This window comes from Passer domesticus, chromosome 7 (assembly GCF_036417665.1).
Source record: "Passer domesticus isolate bPasDom1 chromosome 7, bPasDom1.hap1, whole genome shotgun sequence".
Lineage (NCBI taxonomy): Eukaryota > Metazoa > Chordata > Aves > Passeriformes > Passeridae > Passer > Passer domesticus.
This window is the reverse complement of record NC_087480.1, coordinates 51,405,452-51,428,104: the sequence shown is the minus strand read 5'-3', so window position 1 is coordinate 51,428,104 and position 22,653 is coordinate 51,405,452. Positions and strand designations below refer to the sequence as shown.

General features: G+C 37.6%; 1 protein-coding gene across 9 annotated transcripts in view; it reads left to right on the top strand.

Moving 5' to 3' along the window:
* Window positions 1-22,653, top strand: part of ST6GALNAC3 (ST6 N-acetylgalactosaminide alpha-2,6-sialyltransferase 3) — a 235,656-nt gene that overhangs the window by 110,692 nt on the left and 102,311 nt on the right. For all 9 annotated transcript variants that reach the window (XM_064428593.1, XM_064428594.1, XM_064428586.1 and 6 more), the window contains exon 2: window positions 7,603-7,797. Coding sequence is in view for 7 of the 9 variants with exons in the window: in XM_064428586.1 (XP_064284656.1) it covers window positions 7,603-7,797 (195 nt within the window). In the remaining 2 variants the exon portion in view is untranslated. The remainder of the gene's footprint in view (window positions 1-7,602; window positions 7,798-22,653) is intronic.

Here is a 22,653-nt window from a genome sequence, read left to right as displayed (position 1 = left end):
GAATTTTTCTCACTTTCACTTTAGAAGCCATCAAATTACCTTTCCTGTGAGTTTTTGAAACAAGAAATTGAGTATTTCTGGTATTTCATGTAGAATAGCAGAAAAATGCAGAAGACTTTTAATAACTACATCTTGTTTCAGATATAAAGATCTGCTGACCAGAAGTCTGCTGGTATTTTATTTTCTAAGAGTCTTTCTTGATGTATTTTTGGGGCTTTTTGTTGTTGTTTTTCTGCTGGTTTATGCATGTTTTAGTCTATTTCTGATTGCAAGAATGAACTTTTTGAAGGGGATTTTCATGAAAATGTTGGCGGCTATAGAGTGCCTTTCAGAATGTTTGTGAAAATCCCTCAGTTACAGATTCAGTGTTAGGATGTGGCTGATCATGACTCTTTGCATGTTTCTATAGAGGAGAAAGAGAGGTCATCTAAGTGAGGTATATCTGGCAGGATAAGAGTTAATACTCACAGATGGGTGGTTTTTTTTCTTTGAACTTTTCTCAGCAGGTGAAAAATAGCTACAATCAGGTACTACTTCAATAAGTAGTAACAACCAACTGCCAGGTTGAAAGATCACAAATTCTCGTACCAGCAGTTCTATTATAGGGAGGCGTGTGTCAGCCTGTGTGTGTCGGAAAGCTTGCCAAGGTATTGATAAGAAGAGCTGGGCAATAATCCAGCACCAGTAAAAAAAAAATAAATTTGAGAGCTGTACTGCAGAGGCTTTTCTTTTTTTCTTCTTTTTAATACTACTTTATCATGCAGAGACTACATTAGTGTTTATATAATATGCATCTGCAGCTACTGATTAAGTTCACCCTGGTTGTGAAGGACATCAGTGAATCAGTAACTGGAGTTTTAGATTAAATATTCTTAACAGATCTTATAGAATGAAAAATCAACAACCTTATTTAAAGTGTGCTTTGCTGCCATGGGGATTTTATGGGGATAGATCTTTTAAATTCCTGGGCAGCTTTCAGCTGCAGTATAAAATAAGTAGCAGGCTAGCCAAAGGCATGCCTTGCTCAGAAGTTCAGGTTTCTTTGGTGGTGGTGTGACCTTGTGGTGTGTGAGACTGGGGCTCTGCTAATGATGTGCTTGTTCCTGGTGGAGGGGGGCTGTTGGCATAGGGAACCCTGGGCCAGGAGTAGACAGCTGAAGGAAGTACAGGTTCAGCTGTGAGCAAGGATAAAACAAAGAGCAGAACTATGGGATATGGGGAGCTCAAAATGCTGGAAAACCTGAAGGGATAAGAATACCTCCAGACAAATAAATGCTCCTTCTTATCAGGCTTCGAGTTTAGGGCAAGAGGGAATCGTGACACAAAGTAATTCCTGAAATCTGGTCATGCTCTGCAATTTGAAGGGCTCAGAATCACTGGGGCTTTCCAAATGTGGTAGCTTCTTATGCATGATAGCATATGGAAGGCCTTCAAACTGTGTCAACAATTACTCCTTGAAACTTGGAAGTTCTTCACCTTACATAATCTCATACTATTACATAAATAAGAGTACGTAAGTAAATAAAAAGGGTTTTTTTGATGAAAATGCTGTGTGTAAGAAACTTGTGCAGTTACCTGAGACTAATAAAAGGAGATTACATATAGGAGGATTATCTCTTATATAAGTTTTTAATACAGACTGCTGCTGTTACATCAGTTATTTGGACTGTGCTGATTACTGTTTTGTTCATTGCTCAGGTCTTCCCCCAGTAAGCCTGAACTCACTCTGCACAGTTTTGGCTTTAATGAAAGATATGGTTGAATTTGTTGAGCTGCTATGAACCTAGACACACCACCTGTGAATTGTGAATCATCATGAAAATTGAATTAAGTAACAAGTTTAACAAATGACAGCAACACAAGAGGTACAGTGAGCTGTGTTTTGAGAGCCCTTGAGCTGTCTTAGCCATAGAAAAGGCCAGAGCTCCTGCAGAGAAGGATGTGCATAAGTTATGTGTCTTCTATTCATACCTGCTTAAACACCAGTCCTGACTCAAGGTACCTTCTTACGAGAGACACATTCAGGATAAAACGCACACGTTTCTTTCATTGTAAGTACCTATTTTTAGGTACATTGCATTTCTTGCATTACTTCTTCATCACTGAACTTCATTTTTGCTCTTATTTCTCAGCTTCCTGGCTGCTTGCATTCCAGTTTAGCAAAGATGTCCTTTAAAAAAAAAATTGCTTTAATCCTGATTTTACTGGTTTTTGAAGCAAACCAGATCTTACTGGTGATATAAACCCTACCAGCTTTGTTCTTCTCTCCTTCTGAGAGAGAACCACTGACAGCAATCTCCTGTGGAGTCTTTGAACATATTCAGGTTAACTTTCACTTCTGGAAGAGAAGAAAGTAAATCTTCAGCTACTGATTTTATGCAAATGATGCTTGACGCATGACTATTTCTAGAAGGATCTTTGCTATATATCTTACTTTCTTTGAAAACTTCTAGGACCCCTGCTTAACTATCTCTTCAGCAGCCCTGTTAGAGGGAGTTTCAGAACAAAAGAAATAGCTGGAAGACATGTTTTTTCCCAATACTGGTGAAATCAGTAAGGTACACTGAACTAGAGTGCTGAAAGAATTTCATTTAATGCCCTGTTGTAATAGAAAGTAGCTTTTAAATGGGATGCTCAAGACTATAAAAGAAAAAATTAAATAAAAGGATTTTTTACATATAGTGGTCTACAAATTGAAACAAATTCAGTTGGTGTAGCCATTATTGTTTTCAATTGGTATTATACTTGAGTAAAAACTGAAACCCTGTATCAGTCCTATAATGAAAGTAGTATGATGTGCAGAGATATTAAAAAAGTGATCGAGTTACTCACTGTGTCTGTAAAGGCACGTATTGTGAAAATAATACAATATTACTGCATATTGTGTCATCTAAGAGACCCAAAGCCCTCGCATAAGTCTTTACCTTTCATTTGTCCTTTCAAGCTCAGTGCTGCTGTGTATCTAAAAAATAAAAGAAAGCATGAGTACTGGAGAAAACCAATTTATGAAAAAAAGCTTATTTGTAATTACTTTTTGGGGCATGGCCCCGAGGGTTCTTTACTGGAATCTTCCATAATATCATGTTCAACTTTGTCTTTTAACAAATTCAGGCAGTTACTTGTGATAGAAACAATAAGCCTGAAAAACAAAATACTTCTAGAATAAAAGTTTAGGAGTTGAGTAAAAATCTTCTGTTGAGTAAAAATCTTCTTCTGTTGAGTTCTTTGTGATCTTAGGGAAGTCGATTTCAACCTCAGTTTATGCACCTGTGAAAAGGGTTTTTACTGTGAAACTCACTAGGATGGGGATTTATTCCTGCTTCTGAAGTGGTTTGATAGTCTTTGCCATATAATACATGCCAAGTGGCAGGCTGCTGTGCTCTGGTTAGAAAGTAGAATAAAGATACTTAGTACAGGTCTCAGCAAAATTTACAACTTAAGAAATTATCTTCCTATGCTGAAAATATTTCCTTCCTCCCTCCCTCCTAGAGAACTGTATACAATACAAAAAAATGTTTGTGTCTTACTATTCTGTCAGGCATTATTGAACTATAAAAAAATGATCTTGTCATCTCACACTTCTTAACAGATTATGAAAGAAAAATGACTAAAACTTGTTCAGACTGTCAAGTTCCTGCCAAACTGAAACTAATGAATCACCCTGGCACTGGTAATTAGCCAAAACTCGATGATATGAAGCGTATAAATAGTGCTAGGGACCATGTTGCCAAATATTTATACCCCTGAAAGTAGTTACTGTTTTGTTCCCATGAAGTTTTTAATTAAATTCTATCCAGCAGAGTAGTATGACACTCCTGTTTTTATTTCAATTCTTACTTTAACAACCTAGATATAAATTGAATGTGATTCATGCCTGCTAGTTATTGATTTTGATATACATACTAGACAGAATGAGCTTGGTGTCTGAGAAATAACTGACACCAGAAGTGGGATGGTGCTGTTGTGGCGATGGAATAAAAAGAATTAGAAGAAACTATTTAGTCCTAGTGAGTGCTTTTGGGCCAGTGGGGTTTCAGGTATTGCAGTTCATGTACTCTGATCTCAACATTCTCCTCTTCTACCACCTTTTTTTTTTTTTTTTTAACTAGGAATGAGCCTGTAGGTAGACTTAGTCTCATTAACTAAAGGTGAACTCCTTCATTCTTCTGCTGAAGGAGCCTGTATTCATGAGAAGGGTAGTTTTGTTCTTGCCGCTGCCATCTAGGATAGTCACGTACTATAGTGACTGAAATAAAATGTAACAATGCTAATATACCATGCAAGTCATCCAGGTAAGAAACTCTAACATATGTCTTGCTGTGTACCCCTCAGTGAGTATGTGAAAAATGGGATACATTTAAAAGATGTTTATAACTGAATATACATTTCTTATGTAAATGTTGTCAATATCAAAATGCCTACATTAGATTAGCTTAAAGAAAAAAGGATTTATTGAGATTTATGCATAGGATGTGTCCATGTTAGAGAAACATTTCTTTTGTTAAGAGACAATTTGCATTCATAAGAACTGAAAATTAAGAAGGAATAAGATTTGTTTCTCTGCAGACTTACTAATTAGTGTTGGTTAAGCTCTCCCAAACGGTAGGATGTGTGAGTATTTAAAATGTTGATGCAGACAAATTTTGAGACAAATTACAATTTGGTATTCATCCTTGTATGTAGCTTCAGACTCCTCTGTCATATCCTAATGACATGTAGAATTTTTGGATTCTCAAATGCTAAATTTTAAGTTTTATCAGAGGACCAACAATAAAATCCATTTATCTGCAGTAAAGGAGATTTTACAAAAAGCAGTTAATGACAAATAGCACCTGGGTTTGGTTGTTTTGTTTGTTCTTTCAGTGAGCAGGTAAAGAACATAGGGACTTAAGGGAATTAAATTACTTTTAGAAGTGCCCTGTAGAGTACTCGTGGCCACTGATCAGACTTCTTTACTTGGTGCTTGAAGAAGGCTGAAACTAGAAAAAGTAGGTGCTTTGGTGTTTTTCAGTATTTTTACAGTGAAATTTACGGGGCCACTGAAATGCCAATTTGCAGTAGTCTTTCCCACAGAGAATGCCTATTGTTGGATCTCATGCCTTCAACAAAAATTGCAGGGGAACTGAATACTTAATATCAACATCCTTTGTACAAGCTGATAAGTAAACATTGTGTTTGCATATGGCTAGAAATTTTTTTCCCAAAACAATTTGAATAGATGCCTTAATTCTGTTCTGTTGTACAAATTTCTTTCTCTCATTTGAATGTTCTTGTTAGTGCAAATTCTTTCTGGCTAAGCAACACACAGAGAAAAATCTTTGCTGTTTTCCTTTTCAAACAATATTTTCTTACATTAAAAAACCATCAGGCCACAATTTTTCTTTTACCTGGTAGTACAGTGCATTTAAAGAAAAGAAATATAAAAATCAGGTGGCTTTGTAGTGAAGGCCAAGAAATTTAGCTACACAATCTGAATTTTTTCTCAGGTCAAGGGCTGTTTAGAACAACTCTCTGTGAAAAGCACATAAAGCTGATTGCACTGTTTTCAAGTTCAGAACAGATCTGCACAAAAAAAAGGAAGTAAAAGGTTCAATAAACCAGGAAGATAGGGTATGTAGAAATCAGGTAGTAGCATCATACAAGTAATCTTGCTTCCTGCTGTGGATATTTTGATTGAAACATGCTCATGTAGTAGAATGAGAGTCTAGATTCCCCTTTAAATATTTGCAATATTTTAGTTCTGATTTGCAATAAATAATATGACTAATCCATGCTCCCTCTCATTGCTTTATGATTATCACTTGCACTGCACATCTTGGCTGCTCTTAGCACTTACAAGGCTCTGATATATAGCTAAATGTTTCTGACTCCATCTGCTACAAAGAGAAGTGACACAGAAGTGCTCCCCAGCCATTTTATTGCAATTTAATGTAAATCTGTTATAATGCAGATGATGAAAAGTGCAGTGGCTTCCATGAGTTCTGAGCGCTGCGATTGGGTTGTGGCTGCTGTGCTGCCCTCTGAAGATTTGCTGGGTTTAATTTTACATTGCACAGCCATTAGCTGGCTGAGGTTCCTCACTGAATCACACTGCCACAATACTTCTTCATCCTCCTCTTGCTTTTCTCCTCACAGTGACCTCCTCCACCCCAGTTTTCCAGCCCAGTCTCTCATTGCTTTTGTCTTATAAATTGTAACCTCCCAGTACATCAGAACACAGAGCCATGCAATTGACCCCTGCAATGGATTATTTTGTTAACTCTTGTTTGTGGGAATATCATAACATCCCTTCCAATTTGCTGTGGGCTCACTGTGATTCTCACTGTTATGCAAGGACAGATTAATCTTACCTGCTTGCAAGGAGAGCTTGTCTTTACCGTGGCATCACATGTGATCTTATTGCCATCATGTGAAATAAGTGGTGTTAAATGTGTTTTGTGCTGGTTAGTTGGGAATTAGCTGGTAAATGGGAATTGGGGTGATCAGATTCTGTCATCCAGCATTAAGTGTTATAATACACTTATGTATAGGCCCTTAGGCAAATAATTTTTTCCCCCTGTATTTTCTGTACATGTTACTGTTTACAATGATAGCATTACCTTCAGTAGAGTAATTAAACTGTGGCAAATTAGGTAAATCTGGAATGTAATTAAAGTACAGTAAAAACATGTGTAAATGATAATTGTTTCATTCCCATGGGGGAAATGTGAAAATAATCTTTTCGATAGTATCGTATCTAGAATCTTTGCACATGCCAACTGACATGTTTGTCCTTAAGTAATTTGTCTAGAAGTAAATGACTGCAATATTTACAAAAATAGCTAAAAATAAGGAGACCATCCTACTTTCTCACAGGTTTTTCACCTGCAGACTGGGGAGTTACCCAGGGGAAAAGTTGTGATCTTTCTCTAGTTCCATTCTCCAGTCCAGCTGACTGGCTGAGCTAGAGGTGGAAGGGGAGGACTAATTACAGGCTTCAGATTGGTTGAATTATTAACAATGGAGATTGTCTTGTCCGAAATAATAATGCCTTACTTGGTTAATTCATGAATCTGGAATAAGGCAGAATGTGATGCTGACTTCACCACATGAATACTCTAAAGTGTTTAAAGTTATAGCATGAATTCTGTTGCATGGAATGATCTGTAGGGATGGTAATCTTAGCAGTAAACTTTGTGTGATGTCACTGCAGGTGGCATTTTCCTTTTGTGTGTTGTCATCCCTAGAAAACTGATGATTTTGAGTGAAGACTTTGGTGTGGATGTTTACATAAAATCTCTATTCCAAATGCAAATAAAATTTAAAGTTGATAGATGTTTTTTGAACCTTAAAAAAGGTGCTTTTTTTGTGAGCAAAACTGACTCATTTGCAACCAGTTCTAAAAGAAACTCTGCAAACCTCTGAAATGCAAATTTATTGAAATAAAACAATCCAGTCACCTGTCTCCTTGTGCTCCTGCAGCAAGGTGACTACCAAAGGAATAATTTCACGTAAAGCTTTCTCAAGTGTTTTTCCTTCATCCTCCAATTGAAGATATGTATTTTTTTATTAAAACTGACTCCCAATTTTAATAATTTAATTCCCTTCTTCTTTTCATTACAGAGAAAGTCCATTGTTGCCGTGAGTTTCGTTGCAGCATTCCTCTGTCTGATCATCGTTCGTCTCACAAATGAAGTAAATTTCCCTTTGATCCTCAACTGCTTTGGACAAACCAGAGTCAAGTGGATCCCATTTTCTAATGGCCAAAGGCAGCCTCTGAAAACTCATTATGGATATATAAATGTAAAGACACAAGAGGTAAGACCTGGCTCTAACAATCTGGCCAAATGGAGCAGTAGGTTTCTTTTTCTCTGATCCCATCTAATGCTTTTTTGCAACCTGCCCATTGTAAAAACTGAACAAGGGTGTTTCTGAGCAAAGTGGCTATTTTGGAAGTCTGATACCACTTAAATGAGCTTTGAAATTTTTAAAATTTCTGTCATGTTTGCAGTGGAGAGAGCAGTGAACTGACCTCAAAATCACCCTTTATTGAGTGAAAACTTGTTTATACAAACAAGAAAATCTTTCAGCTTAATTTCAATCCTTCAATCCCTCTAATGCAAAAGGGAATTTTCTTGTGTTTGTTGTAATAAGGTCCTAAAAATGTTTCATTTTGCTTGGGCTTCCCATAGAAGAAGTAGATTACTTTTGTTTGTATGGGCATGAAAGAGGAAAAGAGAGTGATATATGAAACGAGCATATGTGAGTCTAGTGAATGTATAAAGCTAGAGGTTTACTGGATTTTTCTGGAAGAATTGCATTAATACTTGATAGCTACTTCAAAACTAGGTATGTATTTGCATTCTGTACTTTAAAACTCACAGATGTGTGTCTGCTTTGCAAAATACTTGCTGTGTGATGAAAATACTTGTCTGATGAAATTAGGTTTTATAGGGACTCCTGCTTTAAAGTGTCTTAGTTGTCAAAATTTCTAGCACCACTCTTGGGTTTTGGTGGTGGTGGTGCATTTTCTTCAGACTTTTCCTCTCTCTTTGTAACATTTGTAAATCGGAGTCTTTCAAAATAAGGTAACATAAAAATTGAACTCTTTCTATAGTTTGTGATCAGTTACAGCACTGTCAGTCATGAGAAACACTATCAGACTTCCATTAACTCCTAGGTTTTTTTTCCTATAAAATTTCAGTTATTAATGAGTGAAATTCATTCACATAACAGCTTTATAGAGAATGAAAATACTTCACCACTTCTATTTAGTCCTGTAAGTCTACTGGACTAGTTAGTTATCCTACCTTTAGTGAGTTAAATGTGAAAGTCAGAATGAGTGAGAGGCAGTTTTTAGGAGGCAGCTCCTTTTAAACATATATAGCTTTTAATCATTGTTCCTGTAAGATTCAGCACTATTTTGGAGGCCAAAGTACATTATCTGTAAAACAGAAAATAGACAAGCACCTGAAAGTGGAACTGTTCAGCTGTGAATCGTAGTCCCAGTGAAAGGAATGGGAGGTGCTGTTGAGCTCAGAGGGGTTAAGGCTTCATCCAGCATCCTCATCCCTCAGAAATGGGAGGGCAGCGTGTTCTGCATGTCCCGGGGTTGTTGCCATTGTGGCAGGTGTGGAATCTGAATAAGGCAGAGCTGCCATGGTCACTTGATCACTATCAGCCTGAACTGATAACTGCAGAGGAGAGGAGCATGCTAATCCATTTTTATTCACCATTGCCTTCATCAGAGGTTAGAAGTAGTTTGTGAGGGCCTTAATTCATTCTTAAATTTGATAACACGCTTGGAAGTTCTAACAGTAAATGGAAATGAATGTCCTGAAAGCTGGTGACCGGTATCGATTTGTAGCACATTTGTCTCAATTTGGCTTGGGTCATGAAGGACTCCTTAAACTTAGTAAATTTTAGTTGTTTTCCCTGTTGAATTTGCAGATTACATTAATATTTGTTAATTAAAATGATAATGAAGAAGCTGAACGTGGTTTGCTTATTGTAAATGCACTAACTTTTGACTTAATTATTCCCTGTGTGAGGGAACTTTTGCTGTGATGCTCATGTGACAAGCTTTCACATAGCTCATGTTCGTAACTCACACTCATAGCTTTCTCAGACTGTGATTTTTAGAACACATATTACTTGGTCAAATAAGCATTTGTATACTATTTGTATTAATATAGCCATAAAAACCTCAATTATTAGTTTATTGTGTCAAATACATTGGATTTCTGCTCATTTCATAAAATTATATATTTTCTAGGTTTTTTTGTGCTGCTGTGGTATGTAAGATAAGCAGAAAAGTCTACTCTGTGAGACAGGCTAATGCTCCAAATAGATGTGGCCAAGTTTTTTGCAAAATGGGACACATGGTGTCTTGTCAAGGACCAAATGGTGTGAGGAAACAGTACCACAATGAATTATCAGAAAATAAAGTGATGGAAGTGAAGATAGGAGGGAAGGCTTTTGGAGATGTGAATTTTGGCTTTTTCTCTTCTCTTATATTGAAGGAATATTTTTACAGAATTCTTTGAATGAATTCCTTGTTGAATGTGCTCATATTCTCCTAGAGTGTCTTTTGAATCCTGCCACCCACTGGTGTCTCCTCCTGTCTGATAGCATTCCCTCCTGTTCCTCAGCCACTTCTAACATCCTTCTTCTTTTCTCCACATTTGTTCTCTGTTCTCCTTTACCTGTTCCTCTCAGGCTGCACTCCAAGGTCTGGCTGCATGCCAACTCCTTAGTGTACTTAAAAGTGCAAGGCCAACAAACCAGAGGAATTAGGATATTTTGCCACCAACCCAGTCAGTCATCTGAAGTGACAGGAAGCTAGAAAATCTAGAATGAATTACTTCTCTGCCTTTCCTATCTCTCTATTGCATACTTACTTTCTGAAGAAAAAGGAAAATCAAACCAAACTAAAAAAGGCCCAACCCCCCAAACTTTTAAATAGCAATGAAAGTTTAAGTTAGGAGGAGCTGGTTTTTTTGGGGGTAGGACTGAGTGAGATGAGACTTGAAAAATCTTATGAGATGATGTAAAATCAATTATTTGGTTAAAATGGTAGTGATTAATAATTTGTATTTAAAAGATCAAGAAATATGATGATGTGAACATTAGTGTTTATCTCAAGTAAAAAACAATGATGTGGCTGTTACTAGATATGATCAGAATAATGCTGTAAAGACATTTTTCAAGGGTGTTGTGTATTTGACTTGACACTGTAGTATTGTGGAATTTTTATTATTAAAAAGTGAAAAAAAAAAGACTAAAACTAGATGTATTGGAGTATTTAATATAAAATGCAAAGAGAGACATAACTTAATCCACAATTAAGGCTGTACATAATACAGGGTTGTTGCTATGGTTTCCTTGATTTGTAGCCATAGCAACAGCTTTGGGAAAACTGTCTTTATGTACAGTAAATATATTAGATTTGAAATACAAATAGATGTGAAGTGTTGTATATACTGGGCCACTATGTCTAGACACATTATAGTTTCTCTTTGGAGATATTTCTGAAATAGGGGGTTCTTCACCTAGAAAATTTGCATCCAGAGCCCACTCTCACTCCCCTCAGCAGGCGAAGATCTTGTAGAAGCCTTCCATGATGTGATCTCTTTTCCCTTTTCAATGTCCACATCCAAGGTGACTCCTTGAGATTTGTGGGAAGCTGTGCTGCCTGTTTTGCAATATTGCTGTCTCTCTCAGTACATGAATGTTGACCTTTCAGTGGGAAGGAGGTGTATGAACAAGATGACCTTTCTTTCCCTTATTTCCTCCACTTTGTGCCTATGGATTTTTGGTGGGAGGTCCCATGAAATCTGTCTTTAGGAAATGTCATGCCTATCATGTGTTAGTTATTTTTATCCTATTCCTGGTGATTTTTTTTCACAGAAAATATTAATTTGATACAACTCCACAGTGGTTACCCAATTGAAATCTATTGGAATAAACTTCACACCCCCACCCACATCAAGCTGATGTAATGACTCTTTTTTGTATATCAAAAATGGGGAAGCAGATAAAAAGAAGCAGGTAGAGAAAATATAACCTTCCTTCTTCTTTCATACCACTCCTACTCTACAAAGAGTTCTGGCAAAATTAATGAACATCATGTATTTAAATTGCAGCATTATGACATCAATTTAAAATCCATTAGCAGTTTGAAACTTTATGCTAGGCAAGTCTAATAGTGTTCTTGGATATTTGATTGTGCTTCCTGAAAGGTGAATATTGAATAGATTTTTACTCTACCATCAGTATTAAAATAATATAGCATTTTCCTACATGCGTAAAATCTGAAATATAGCTGCAATAACACTTGAAGCATAATTATAAAAGTATATTCAAGTACTGAACAAAGATTAAAACTGTTCTTGGAAAAGGGTAAGTTCTGAGATGACCTAAAATCCCTGCATTAAACTGCAGCTGTGAGATCTAATGGCTTCCTCTGAAATGAATTCTGAGGGACCAAAGAGCCTTTGTGTTGTGAACATTGAAGAATCCTGCATTACAGTGATGAGCACTCAATAAAAGGAATGTGCATTGTAGCACTTAAGACTTTTTAAAAATCCTGTCATAACTGAAAAACTCACCAGTATTGTATTGATATTGAAGAAATACATTTGGATCATATTATCCCATACCATCTTGTCCCTAATCTGAACAGACCTAGGTACAAGCATTGATTGTTCACCACTTGTGGCACACACAGCCACAAACATATGTGGCTGGACTGCCTAAATCTGGTTCCTTTTTTTTTTTTCCTTTTTGCCAGAAGTTCTGTAGTAGAACTTGGCTTAAATGAATGGAGGTTTCCACAAATGAAATACCTCAGATATATAAGGTCTGTAGACTCCTGTTAATATTCATATGTTTGTATTGTCCTTTTTACTATTTTTTTTAAAGCACAATAAATTTAGTAGACTTAAAAATTACCTAAAATGTAGAGGAAAATTAACATAACATGCATAAATATGGGCTGTGGTCTGGTCTCTGGCTGTAAGATAAGGCACATACAATTTCACCAATAGCAAAACCATAGTTGTCAAAGTGTTATAAGTAATCATTAGATGGACCCACAGCGGCCATGAGACACCACCTTCTTACAAAACTTGAAAAACAAAATTAGAATATCATAAGGAAAGCAAAGAATGAGATTGATATTTTAATATTAGTTAATCTCCCAACTTACATGGGAAGTAAGAAAAATTTTTCAAAAAGATTGAAGTTTTATAAGAAATAGTATAAAAATGTAAAGCTAGAAACCAGCCTGGGAAGGTTTGTTTTGCCTCAGTTAGTAATGGATGAAAATGACACTGTGAAGTGTCAGTGCAGACTGTTGGAGAGCTACTGGAGAACAGCTTTGGGTTTCATCTCAGAAGAGAAGGTACCAGACTATGAACTTGAATGGTGTGTTCAGCTGACTCCAGAGATGCTTGTTTCATACTCTGCTTGGGAAAAACTGGGTCCTAGAGAGGCTAAAAAGCTACTTCAGCCAAAACTCCCTGTGCCAGAAAGTTACTTTAGTATTTAATTTCTGACACGTGGATGACTTCTGTCCTGTCTTTTCCTTTTGGATCTTGTTCGATGTTACAGCTTAAGAATTCACAGGATATTTTGGCAATAAAAGGTCATTTGTTTCATAGTAATTAATCATTTATATCCCTTCTAAGACACTTTTTTTATCACAGTTACTCATTATTTCAGCCTCAGAAATAACGTAATGATAATACGAATGAAAGTACAACTAAACATGCAGTATCTTCTGGATATTTTTCTGCTTCCATTTAATAAATTTTCAGGAACAATTTTCTTTGGAAGTATTGCAGAAGGATTAGTTACATAAGACTTTAAATGACAATCACATTGTCTGTTAAACTTCTGAGAGACTTTCATGTGGAGGGTTGGTGGTTCCTGTCCCCCGGCCCCGTTGTGTTTCCTGACTGTACCAGAACTCCCATTCCTGGCTCTGGGAGTGATAGGCACACACTCAGAAATAAAATTCCTGCCAAGGACTTTAACCACCAAATGAGCAACTCCAGGAGCACATCTATTATAGAGATAGATCTCACTAAACAGATAGACCTCACCAGAATCCTCACTGCCCTCTTCCTCTTCCAACCCTCTTTTGGCCTGGAAGAAGAGAGAGTGATCCAAATAAGCTGCAAGGTCCACTTGAAACCACTCAGGCTGTTATGAATCTACAGGAGAGAAGGGAGCACAGATAATGTGTGTCCTCAGTGGAGCAAATCCTGCCAGCTCAGCCATTTTCTTTCTGTATATATGGAATAAGCTTAGGTTTTTAAAGCTGCCACAACTCTGATGGTGTCTCATGAGGAAAAAGTCAAGTGCCAGGATAAATATATCAAGTATTCTATATAGAGGAATTAAATCTGCTCCACACAGAGCCTCAGTGTGATGAGTCAAGCAGTGCTGCCTGTGTGGCAGCTCTGCTTTAAAAAAAAAAAAAAAGGCTAAGGGACTTGAGAAGAGATTACTATCAGCCAGTGAGCTGTGCCTTCAAAAGTCAATCCCTAAAGAACCTGGGCTGGTAGAAATAAATGTCTGCGATGCAGTCATGGGCTGGATTGATCTGTTGAATGGAGCTTAGAGGTTATATCGCAGAAGGTTACTGGTATCAAAGATTTGCCATCCACCTTGGTTATGTGTAATTTTCAGAGATTTCTTCCACCTTCTTGAGGATTTTTTTTTCTACTGCTGCTGAAGGGTAGGGGTATAGTAGCTAATGTTAGTCTCCCTTTTGAGAAGATTCCAGTTGTGTTCTCCATGTGAAAAGTCTGAACAATGTCTCCCTAAAAGAGAGAAGACACGACGCCTAGAAAATTGACTGGAGATCATCTGGAAAAAAATCTGAAAAATCTTTTCAGAAGAAAAGCCGGCTTTTACAGTTAGCTAGCTTGATAAGCAAATTTCTGTCAGCAGTGTTCTGTTTCTGTTTGAATGGCAGGTGGACCAGAAAACTGAATGGAGTATTCTTTGGACTGGTAAAGAAAAGAGCAGAGAGGTTTGGTGTAATGTATTCTTGAGTGAGACCAAACCTTTGGGGAAAATAGGAAAGATGTAATGAGCAGGTGAGAGTGAGGCTTGTCAAGGGGGTGAAGGAGGAACTTGCTGATTTTACTCTGGATGAGCAGTTACTTCTGTTACCATGACATGATTTCAGCTTTTGTCAGTACCAGTTGCCAGTTGAAGGATGGGCTGTTTTGCTTTAGTGGCAGGCAAGGTGTCTCCTTGGTGTTCCAGTTCATCAGCTGGGAGAGCAGTGCCCTCTCATTTCTTCCCTGAATATCCTCCCACAACTGCTGTTTAAAAATGAGGATGCCTTCATCAAAACAAGGCATTGTCACCCTCCTGAGTTTATACTTGGAGTCCATTTCTCACAAAGATTCAAGATGTCTGTTGCAGCAGAGTGTCACTAGTTCTGGATTTGGTGATGGCAGCTGAGGTACACTTTGTACTGGTGTATAAAATACACCACAGAGTAAAGGAGCCACTAAAAATGGAATTCTGCTCTTATAATTGTTCCTACACAAGGGCTTCCTGCTGGCTGTGGCAGTCAGTGAGTTCAGCTCTTTGAGCTCTTGCCCAGCACAGCTATTCTGGCAGGGATGCACGGCCCAGAGCTGACCCAGAGCTATTAATGCTTCCCTGCAGGGAGCCGCGTGCCAGCCGCGCACAGACGCGTGTGGGTGCACATGTAAACACAGCAGCTAGAACTCGCTCAAGAGACAGACTCCTAACACTGACAGCCATGCCAATTTCTAGTTAGCTTTAAAGCCACAGCCATCTTCCTTGAAAGCCTTTGCTTTCCAAGTTTGCTCCCATGGCCATCTGTCACAGCCTGCCTTTGGCAGCTTCAGGTTCTGCTGTGAGGCTCTGCGGATCGAGCACGGAGTTTTGTCTTTTGTATTGTTCTGAGTGGGTGGAAAGTTTCATTCATATAAGCCTTTTCTCTTAGGCTTTTTGTTAGATTAAAATGTGAACCTTAAATGCATATTTGAGCTGTTCATCTGTGCTATCTGCTCTCAAACCAGGATGGAACAGGTGGACTGGTGTAAGTGCTGCATAGAGAGAAATGAGCTCAGAGACCCTCTTGGAGCAGATGCAAATTGTACCAGCAATAATTGCTTTTCTTGGGATACTTGCTCTTGTCTGGCTGAATACATTAGTCCATACTGCCAAATAGGTGTTACTTGGTCTGTAAGAGACCTGTATGAGTGTTACATCAAAAACTTCATGCCCATTAATGGCATTACTATGCTGGCAGAGTGTGCATATTAGAGCTTTACTTAATAGACTTAACAGTATCTGTTACAAGGAGTTATACTTTCTGTGGTTTTAGCTGAAAATTTTGTGTACTCATCACAAATAATTTTGTAACTACCTCAAAACCAATAAATTGTATTCCCACCAATGTTGGAAAGTTCATTGCCAATGGTGTGCATGCAGCTGCATCCTGAAATGGGGACCAATTCAGTCTGGGAAGGGGTAGGAGGGAGAAAAATGAAGTTCTGTATTACTTGCAATATTTCTTTCTTCCATCTTTATTTTTCTTTCTCTCTAATTGATATATTTTCCATATTGAGCTAGTCAGAGATTACAGGAATCTCTCAGTTAGAAAAGCAGTTGGCCCATTAGATGAATAAATACCATGTTAAATGACAATCCCCAAACAAACAGGGAAATTACTAGAGTGATTTTGGGATTGTCCTCTTAATAACAACAATTCATTCTCCTTTTTAATCCCCAACCCCAGGGGTGCACATTACTGCCTTTACCTTTTCATAGCAGGCAAGTCCTCTTTTCTGCAGCTAATAGCATCGTTTTTTGAAGCAGCACTTCTTGAATTTGTCTTTAAGAGTTTCTTGTAGTTAGGAGCCAGAGTTTTGGATTTGAAATTGATGAAAATGCTACCAGTCTTAGATCAATATTTCTCCAGGGGATGGGACCTGCTTTGTTCCAGTTAGAGACTGAAAAGAGCACTCAAGGGTCTCATATTAGTATTACACTAGCCAAAGTGAAAGTTGGTTTGGGTTGATTTCCCTGGTTCTAGTTCAGTGATGCTACCACCCTCCCTCCTTTCTGCCTCTTTCAATGTTGGTACCTAGGATTCACATTTGTAAAGAGAAAAATATAATTTCTGGAGTGCATCAAGTTGAAAAAGTATATTTCTAAGCTTTTACACAGATGCCTTCAGTCTCCTATGAAATGCTTGACTGCATGCACAGGACTCACTCCAGAGTAGTTCCAGGGCAGTACACTGAAAGCTTAGATCAGCACTGGCAAATATCCTACAACAGAAATTAAATACCAAGGTGAAGGATAAAGTCTGGCCTTTAGGTAAAAACAATAACCCTGTATTTGATGACATACAGTGTCTTATGGAATTGATCAATGGATGTCAGTTTTGTTTTCAGGTGTTTTGTGTGTAATTAATTTTATTGATTTATCAACATTTTCCAGCTTACAATACAGTTTCTTGTGTCATCTTATTCCTAACATGTAAAAGATTTGTAATGTTGATCCTATTTCCTATTAGCTCTTCCTTTTTAGAGCCAGTTCCTGTTGTCCAAAACTGCTGATTTTTCTTCAGCTTCCCCTCCAGTTTGGCTTGCCCTTTACTGGCAAGAATTTCTTTCACTAGATCATCAGATTTCCTCTTCCTCCAAAATATATTACTATTTATGCTTTGAAGGCATAGATTGGAGATTTAGGAGATAAGAGGCTTTTCTTGAGCCACCTACTGCTGCATTCTGCTCAAGGTTTGATTCCTGATGGAGTCAAGATGTGACCTCAAGATGAATATATTGATCCAGCCTTCTGGTAGCAGGCTTTGGAAGAGCATCTGGAAATAGGTTTCAAAGCAGAAGAACCTGTGGCAAAGTTGTGTCTTAGAGTTCTTTTTAAGTTTCTTTCTGATGTCCTTACTAGAATGACTTCTTTTTCAAATGGAGTTAGCCCAAAAAAAGTTTATTTGAAGCCATGTCAGTGTTTCCCAAGGGCTGAGTGCAGCCCTTTTAGTGTTTCCAAGGCTGAACCAGCTCTCCGGTAAGAAGCCAGAAAAATGCAATTTTCTCACACATAGCAGATGGTGCTTCTTCATTAATTGTCTCCATGGCAGACCTTCAAAAAGTCCCAAAGGAGTGCCTTGGAGGTAGTGGGATCATCCTTTGGGATCCTCCATGCTCACGAGGTCGCTCTGGAGCTGTCCTGTTCATTTCTGCTCCAGCTGGCCCTTGGTGTAGAATGTGTCTTGTCACCGTCAATATCAGTGACAATGGATGGAGCTGATGACATTATTGTAAGGCAAATAATGATGATTAGTGTTGATCTTTTACTGAGAAAGGAGTGGGCAGAAGAACAGGCTGGAACTCTGATGAGCTTGCCACAATTTCTGTCCTGCTGCTGATGTAGACCAAAGTATTCTTGACTGCTTCAGGATCATCATGTTTGTAAAGGATTCATATTTATGAAGAGCAAGTAATATTTTTTGATCAAGTTACTTGTGGTCGTGTTCAAAAATTAAAATATTATAGTCATATTGACATAAAATGATTGTGAATCTACTGTCCCAGATGGATTATCCCTTATTACCATTGTATTACAGCCAGAACTTTATTGTCAGAACAACAACAAAAATAATCTTTGCACAGCACTAATGCTTCATTCTGATTGACAAAGGATGAGGCAATCCACGTACTGTGACAGCAGTGCTGGCATGTATTATATAATGATATATAGCAGCTTCTATAGGCTGCCATTAATTTCTGCATGAATCCTGTCTGTCTTTGATAAGCATGTGTAACTCCTAATAAATTATTTTGGAGCTAAGCATAAGCATCAAGGAGAAAGGACTTCTCTAGGTATGGGGGCTGGTGATAGCTGAAAATGAGAAGGCAAAACTGACAGATAATTGTGGATGAGAAGTAATTTTCAAGTAATAGACAGGGGTGATATTGTTTCCTGTTTAAAATTAGTTGCCACCTCTGCTGGCTGCAGTGCAAGGTAAGTTCTGCTGTAAAATCTAAATCGTTTGATCATTTGTTATGTATAGGCTGTTGATAATAACATAGGAACCAGCTCCTTCCACTTGCTCTTAAATGGCTTGCTCCCATTCTGGTAGGTGTTATCCACTCTTCATTTCCCAGGGAAGAAATGGCCCTCTGTGAGGCTGTTTATCTGAATAGCACAGAAATAATTTTCTGCAAACATAACTATTACCATAACAGAACCCTTAAAAAAAATTACAGTGACACTCTGAGTTTTCTGAGACTAGTGTCTTCCTCTAAGGTCTCTATTTCCTCTGGTATTACTTCCAGTCCTGTTCACTGAAACTACAGTGCTTGGCTGCCACAAATAGCATGAATAATGCATGCATTTTCCTGCTAGTTTCAGTGTGTGCTAAATAGTTTCATATACAAAAAATAAAATCTAGAGTTGACAGAAGCCAATTGGCCACTCATCATCCTGCTAGTAGGTGATTGACCCATATTCCACGTTATCTCAGGTTTTAACCTGCCCGTTGCTATAATTGCAATTCTTGGACATTTGCCCACATCCCTTAGAAGATCATGTGGTACCACTTGAGTATTTTCTGAGATCGAGATATGGCAAATACTGCAGCTGTCTGTATGTCTTTATTTCCTGCTTCTTTAAAGATCTGAGATGTTTCTGGTTCTTATTCTCTTTTTTCTTCCAGTGTGTATGGACACTTGCAGTTTCACCTTTATCACCATGTTATCAAGCAAAATGCTCCTTTATTTTTTCTAAATCATTCATAGAAAGAGCCAAATTTTTCCTCACTTCTTGATGTTCAGTTTCCTAGAACTCAGTATGGGATTGAGCTGTAATGGAAGAGAGGAGATGACATAACATGGTCACTCTGTTTCTAGATATCAAATTGCCTTGGATTTATTTTTCCTATTATGTCTTGGATCTTTTTCCATGAGATGAATTGCTTCATTGTTTTCCAAGGTGGTGCTCACCATGTGACTTCCCTCATGCTTGTGCACTCTTTCTACAAATACCATTGCATTTATTTTCTCCTGAAGATTGTTTGTGAAAATAAGGCAGGTTTAGCAAGGAAAAGATCACAAATATGGTGTTGTATGAGGCCAATTAATAAAAGTACAGCACTAAAAGGCAAAGTGATTTTTTTATTGGTCGGTTGGTTTGTGGTTTGTAGGGGTTTTCCTCCTTAGTTTGTTTCAGTCCTCATCAGAAATCTTATAGTAGTTTAAGTTATTCTTGAAAATGGGATTTTTGGTCATAATTTTTCCCATTCAGTCTGTACTAGTGTTCTTGCAGTTTAAATGCCCTTTTTCATTAGAGGAACAGTTTTCATAATGAATAACAGAATGGATGTGTTAAGAAATTAGAGTTTCATTTTATGTTCAGAACACTTGATTTGTATATACATTTGTATTTCTTGTACATTCAGATTAATTGTTCAATTATCTAGGAAGCTGTATTCTGAATTCCTGAAAATCTGTCTTTTTATCAGTCTTTAGTAAATGGAAGAATGCCTCTAGTAATTTCCCTTCACTCACTAAGCATGTAATTTTTCTTTGAAAAATCTAGTTTGTCTGGCAAGATCTTTATAAACATAAATATAATTTTAGCAACTACATATCACTAAGAGGCATTTCTGTGTTAGATGTGTGAGATTATTGCATAATACATCTTAAAATCTGTTTGAGTTTTTAAATTCCTAGAGGATTCATGAATGTAGTTTTCTTGTTTCTTTCTAATATAAGTATCTATCTCTCTGTACAACCATTAGTTATTTCTAGATGCTGTGAAGTATTTATCTACCTAAGGATGTCCAAGAGTAGTTCTAGATGCTGTGAAGTATTTATCTACCTAAGGATGTCCAAGAGTAGTTCTCCTGATTTGTATTTGAAATAGCATGATTTTTATTTTAAAAGTGCTCAACACAGAGGCAGTGTCTATTGTTTAATGACTGTGGTGATTTGAGAGGGGAAGGGTGTTTCTTGACTGCATTTAGGTTTGCTCCTGGTACCACTTGAAGTGAAACCTCAGGTCCTCATGCTTTGTGGGACCTGTGTGTGTATCTGCAAGATTCCTTTCCTGTTTAATAGGTGCCTGTTTTGGCAGGTTCACAGCCCAAATCCTGTCAGCCTTTGCAAAGCACAGGTCACAGCTCCATGCAATAGCTGTAAGAGCAAAGGAAACACCTGCATATATTCAGCATATCAGTTTACCCAGCCCTGTGTCAGAGGCATTTAAAGCCCCCTGTTTTGCCCCTCCATAACAGAACAGTACACAGTAATCTGTAATATTTTCAGCTGTGCTATAAGTTCTATTGTGAAAGGTTGCCCAGTTTATTTTTGCAGCAGAAAATAGACTTGACATGAGCTTTGGTCCATAGGTAATAGGTTCTTGAAGGCTCTGAGTGTTTCTTTCAGCAAAATGCTAATCTGGTAAATTGGTACATTTAAAAGTCATCTGGAAATGCACCCTTTTGTGTAATATGTAGTTGATTGTAACAATTATGGATGCTATTTAATGGTGCCATCCTTAAACTTTCCAGTGTGATACTACCTAGAGAATTTGTTACTGATGAAATCATTATAGTGTTATAGAAATGAAATAGGTTGCTGCTGAAATTGCCCTCAAAATCTAATTGTAACTTCACTGGAATTTTTCCCATGATGGATGTTAAGTATATGTGTATTTTTTATTTTTATAGATGCAGCAATTTTATTTGTGTGTTTAATTTTATTCCACTATCTACTATGTATATATTATTTTTTGCTTCTCATTTCCACTTGTGGTCAAATACAACTTTAGTCCTATTTGGTTTTTATCTGATATTCTTTTATCTTTATGTCTCCTGTCACATGAATGGATAAGACAACATATTTCCTTTTTTGAGAGTTCCCTATGATTTATCAAATTAACAGAATGAAGAGCTCTATTTTACTAATACCTGAAATGATGCAAGTCCTCTCAATTTCCTTGTGAGGGCTTTCTTGGAAAGAAAAACATATTTTATAATTTCTGGCCTTCAAATCAACTCAGATTCTTTTTTTTTTTAAATCAAATCTCTTGCTGTACCCAGAGTTTGCTTTCTAGACTTGTCTTTGTTTCAGACAGTGTCAGATTTAAAAACAAAACAAAAAAATCTTCTTGTTACTTGTTTGTAATCCATGAGCAATAGATGAAATCCTTGATCACAGAGGGAGATTTCAGTGACTGCCCAGGCTCCCAGGCACAGGAGCCCTGCTGCCATGACACTCTAAGGTTATCTCTGTATTGTTCTAGCTCTTACTCAAAGATGTGATATTTCACTGCCTTCAGAGCAACTGCCTTACATTCATCAGGAGTTGTGCCATTCTTTCTGCTCTTGGTCTTACAATATAGATTGATCCTGTGAGAGATGAAAAAATACCCATGTCTGTTCATCATATTCTGTCCCTGTAGTCCCATAAAGCTGGGGCACAGAGTGGGTAGATGGCCACCAGCCACCACTCTTGTCACAAGCCATAGAATCCACTTGTCTGCTCAGAGAAAAGTGGTGCACAAATAGCTTTTACTTCCCATGCTCATGCTTCTTGCATTTCCCCCCCTCTTCCTAAAGAGTGACTGAAATATAACTGGTAATTATTGTTGCAAATTTTCCATCAGCAAACTGGAAATTTGTGAATCTATGATTCTAAAAATGTACAAGATATGCCCCATCTATACAAAATGTAATAATGTGTATTTGAACTCTGTGCTCTCATTGTTCTTAGAAGGAGGCTGCCCTTTCTCTTAAACAAAGAAAGCTTTGCAGAGTAAGGAAGGAAATATTGTTGGCATGGTTTGGATAGCCCATGGATTTCTATTATTTTGTTTAACAATTCCTTCCAAAGATTCTCTGATACCCAAAGCTATTTGTTAGAAGCAAATCTTTCTTAAAGCCATCGTGCTTATGTCCTGCTGTTGAGAAAAATGCCGTGGAGCTGTTACCTTTCACCCAGGTGGTCCCCACTGGTGGGCAGCAGTGACCTTGCTGTGGTGTCTCATCTGAATGCAGGCAGCTCGAGCTGTGCAGAGACATCCCCCAAACCTCTGCTGCAGTGTCAGCGTTGGACACAAGCCCATGTCTCAGTCAGAGATGTGAATCCCTGA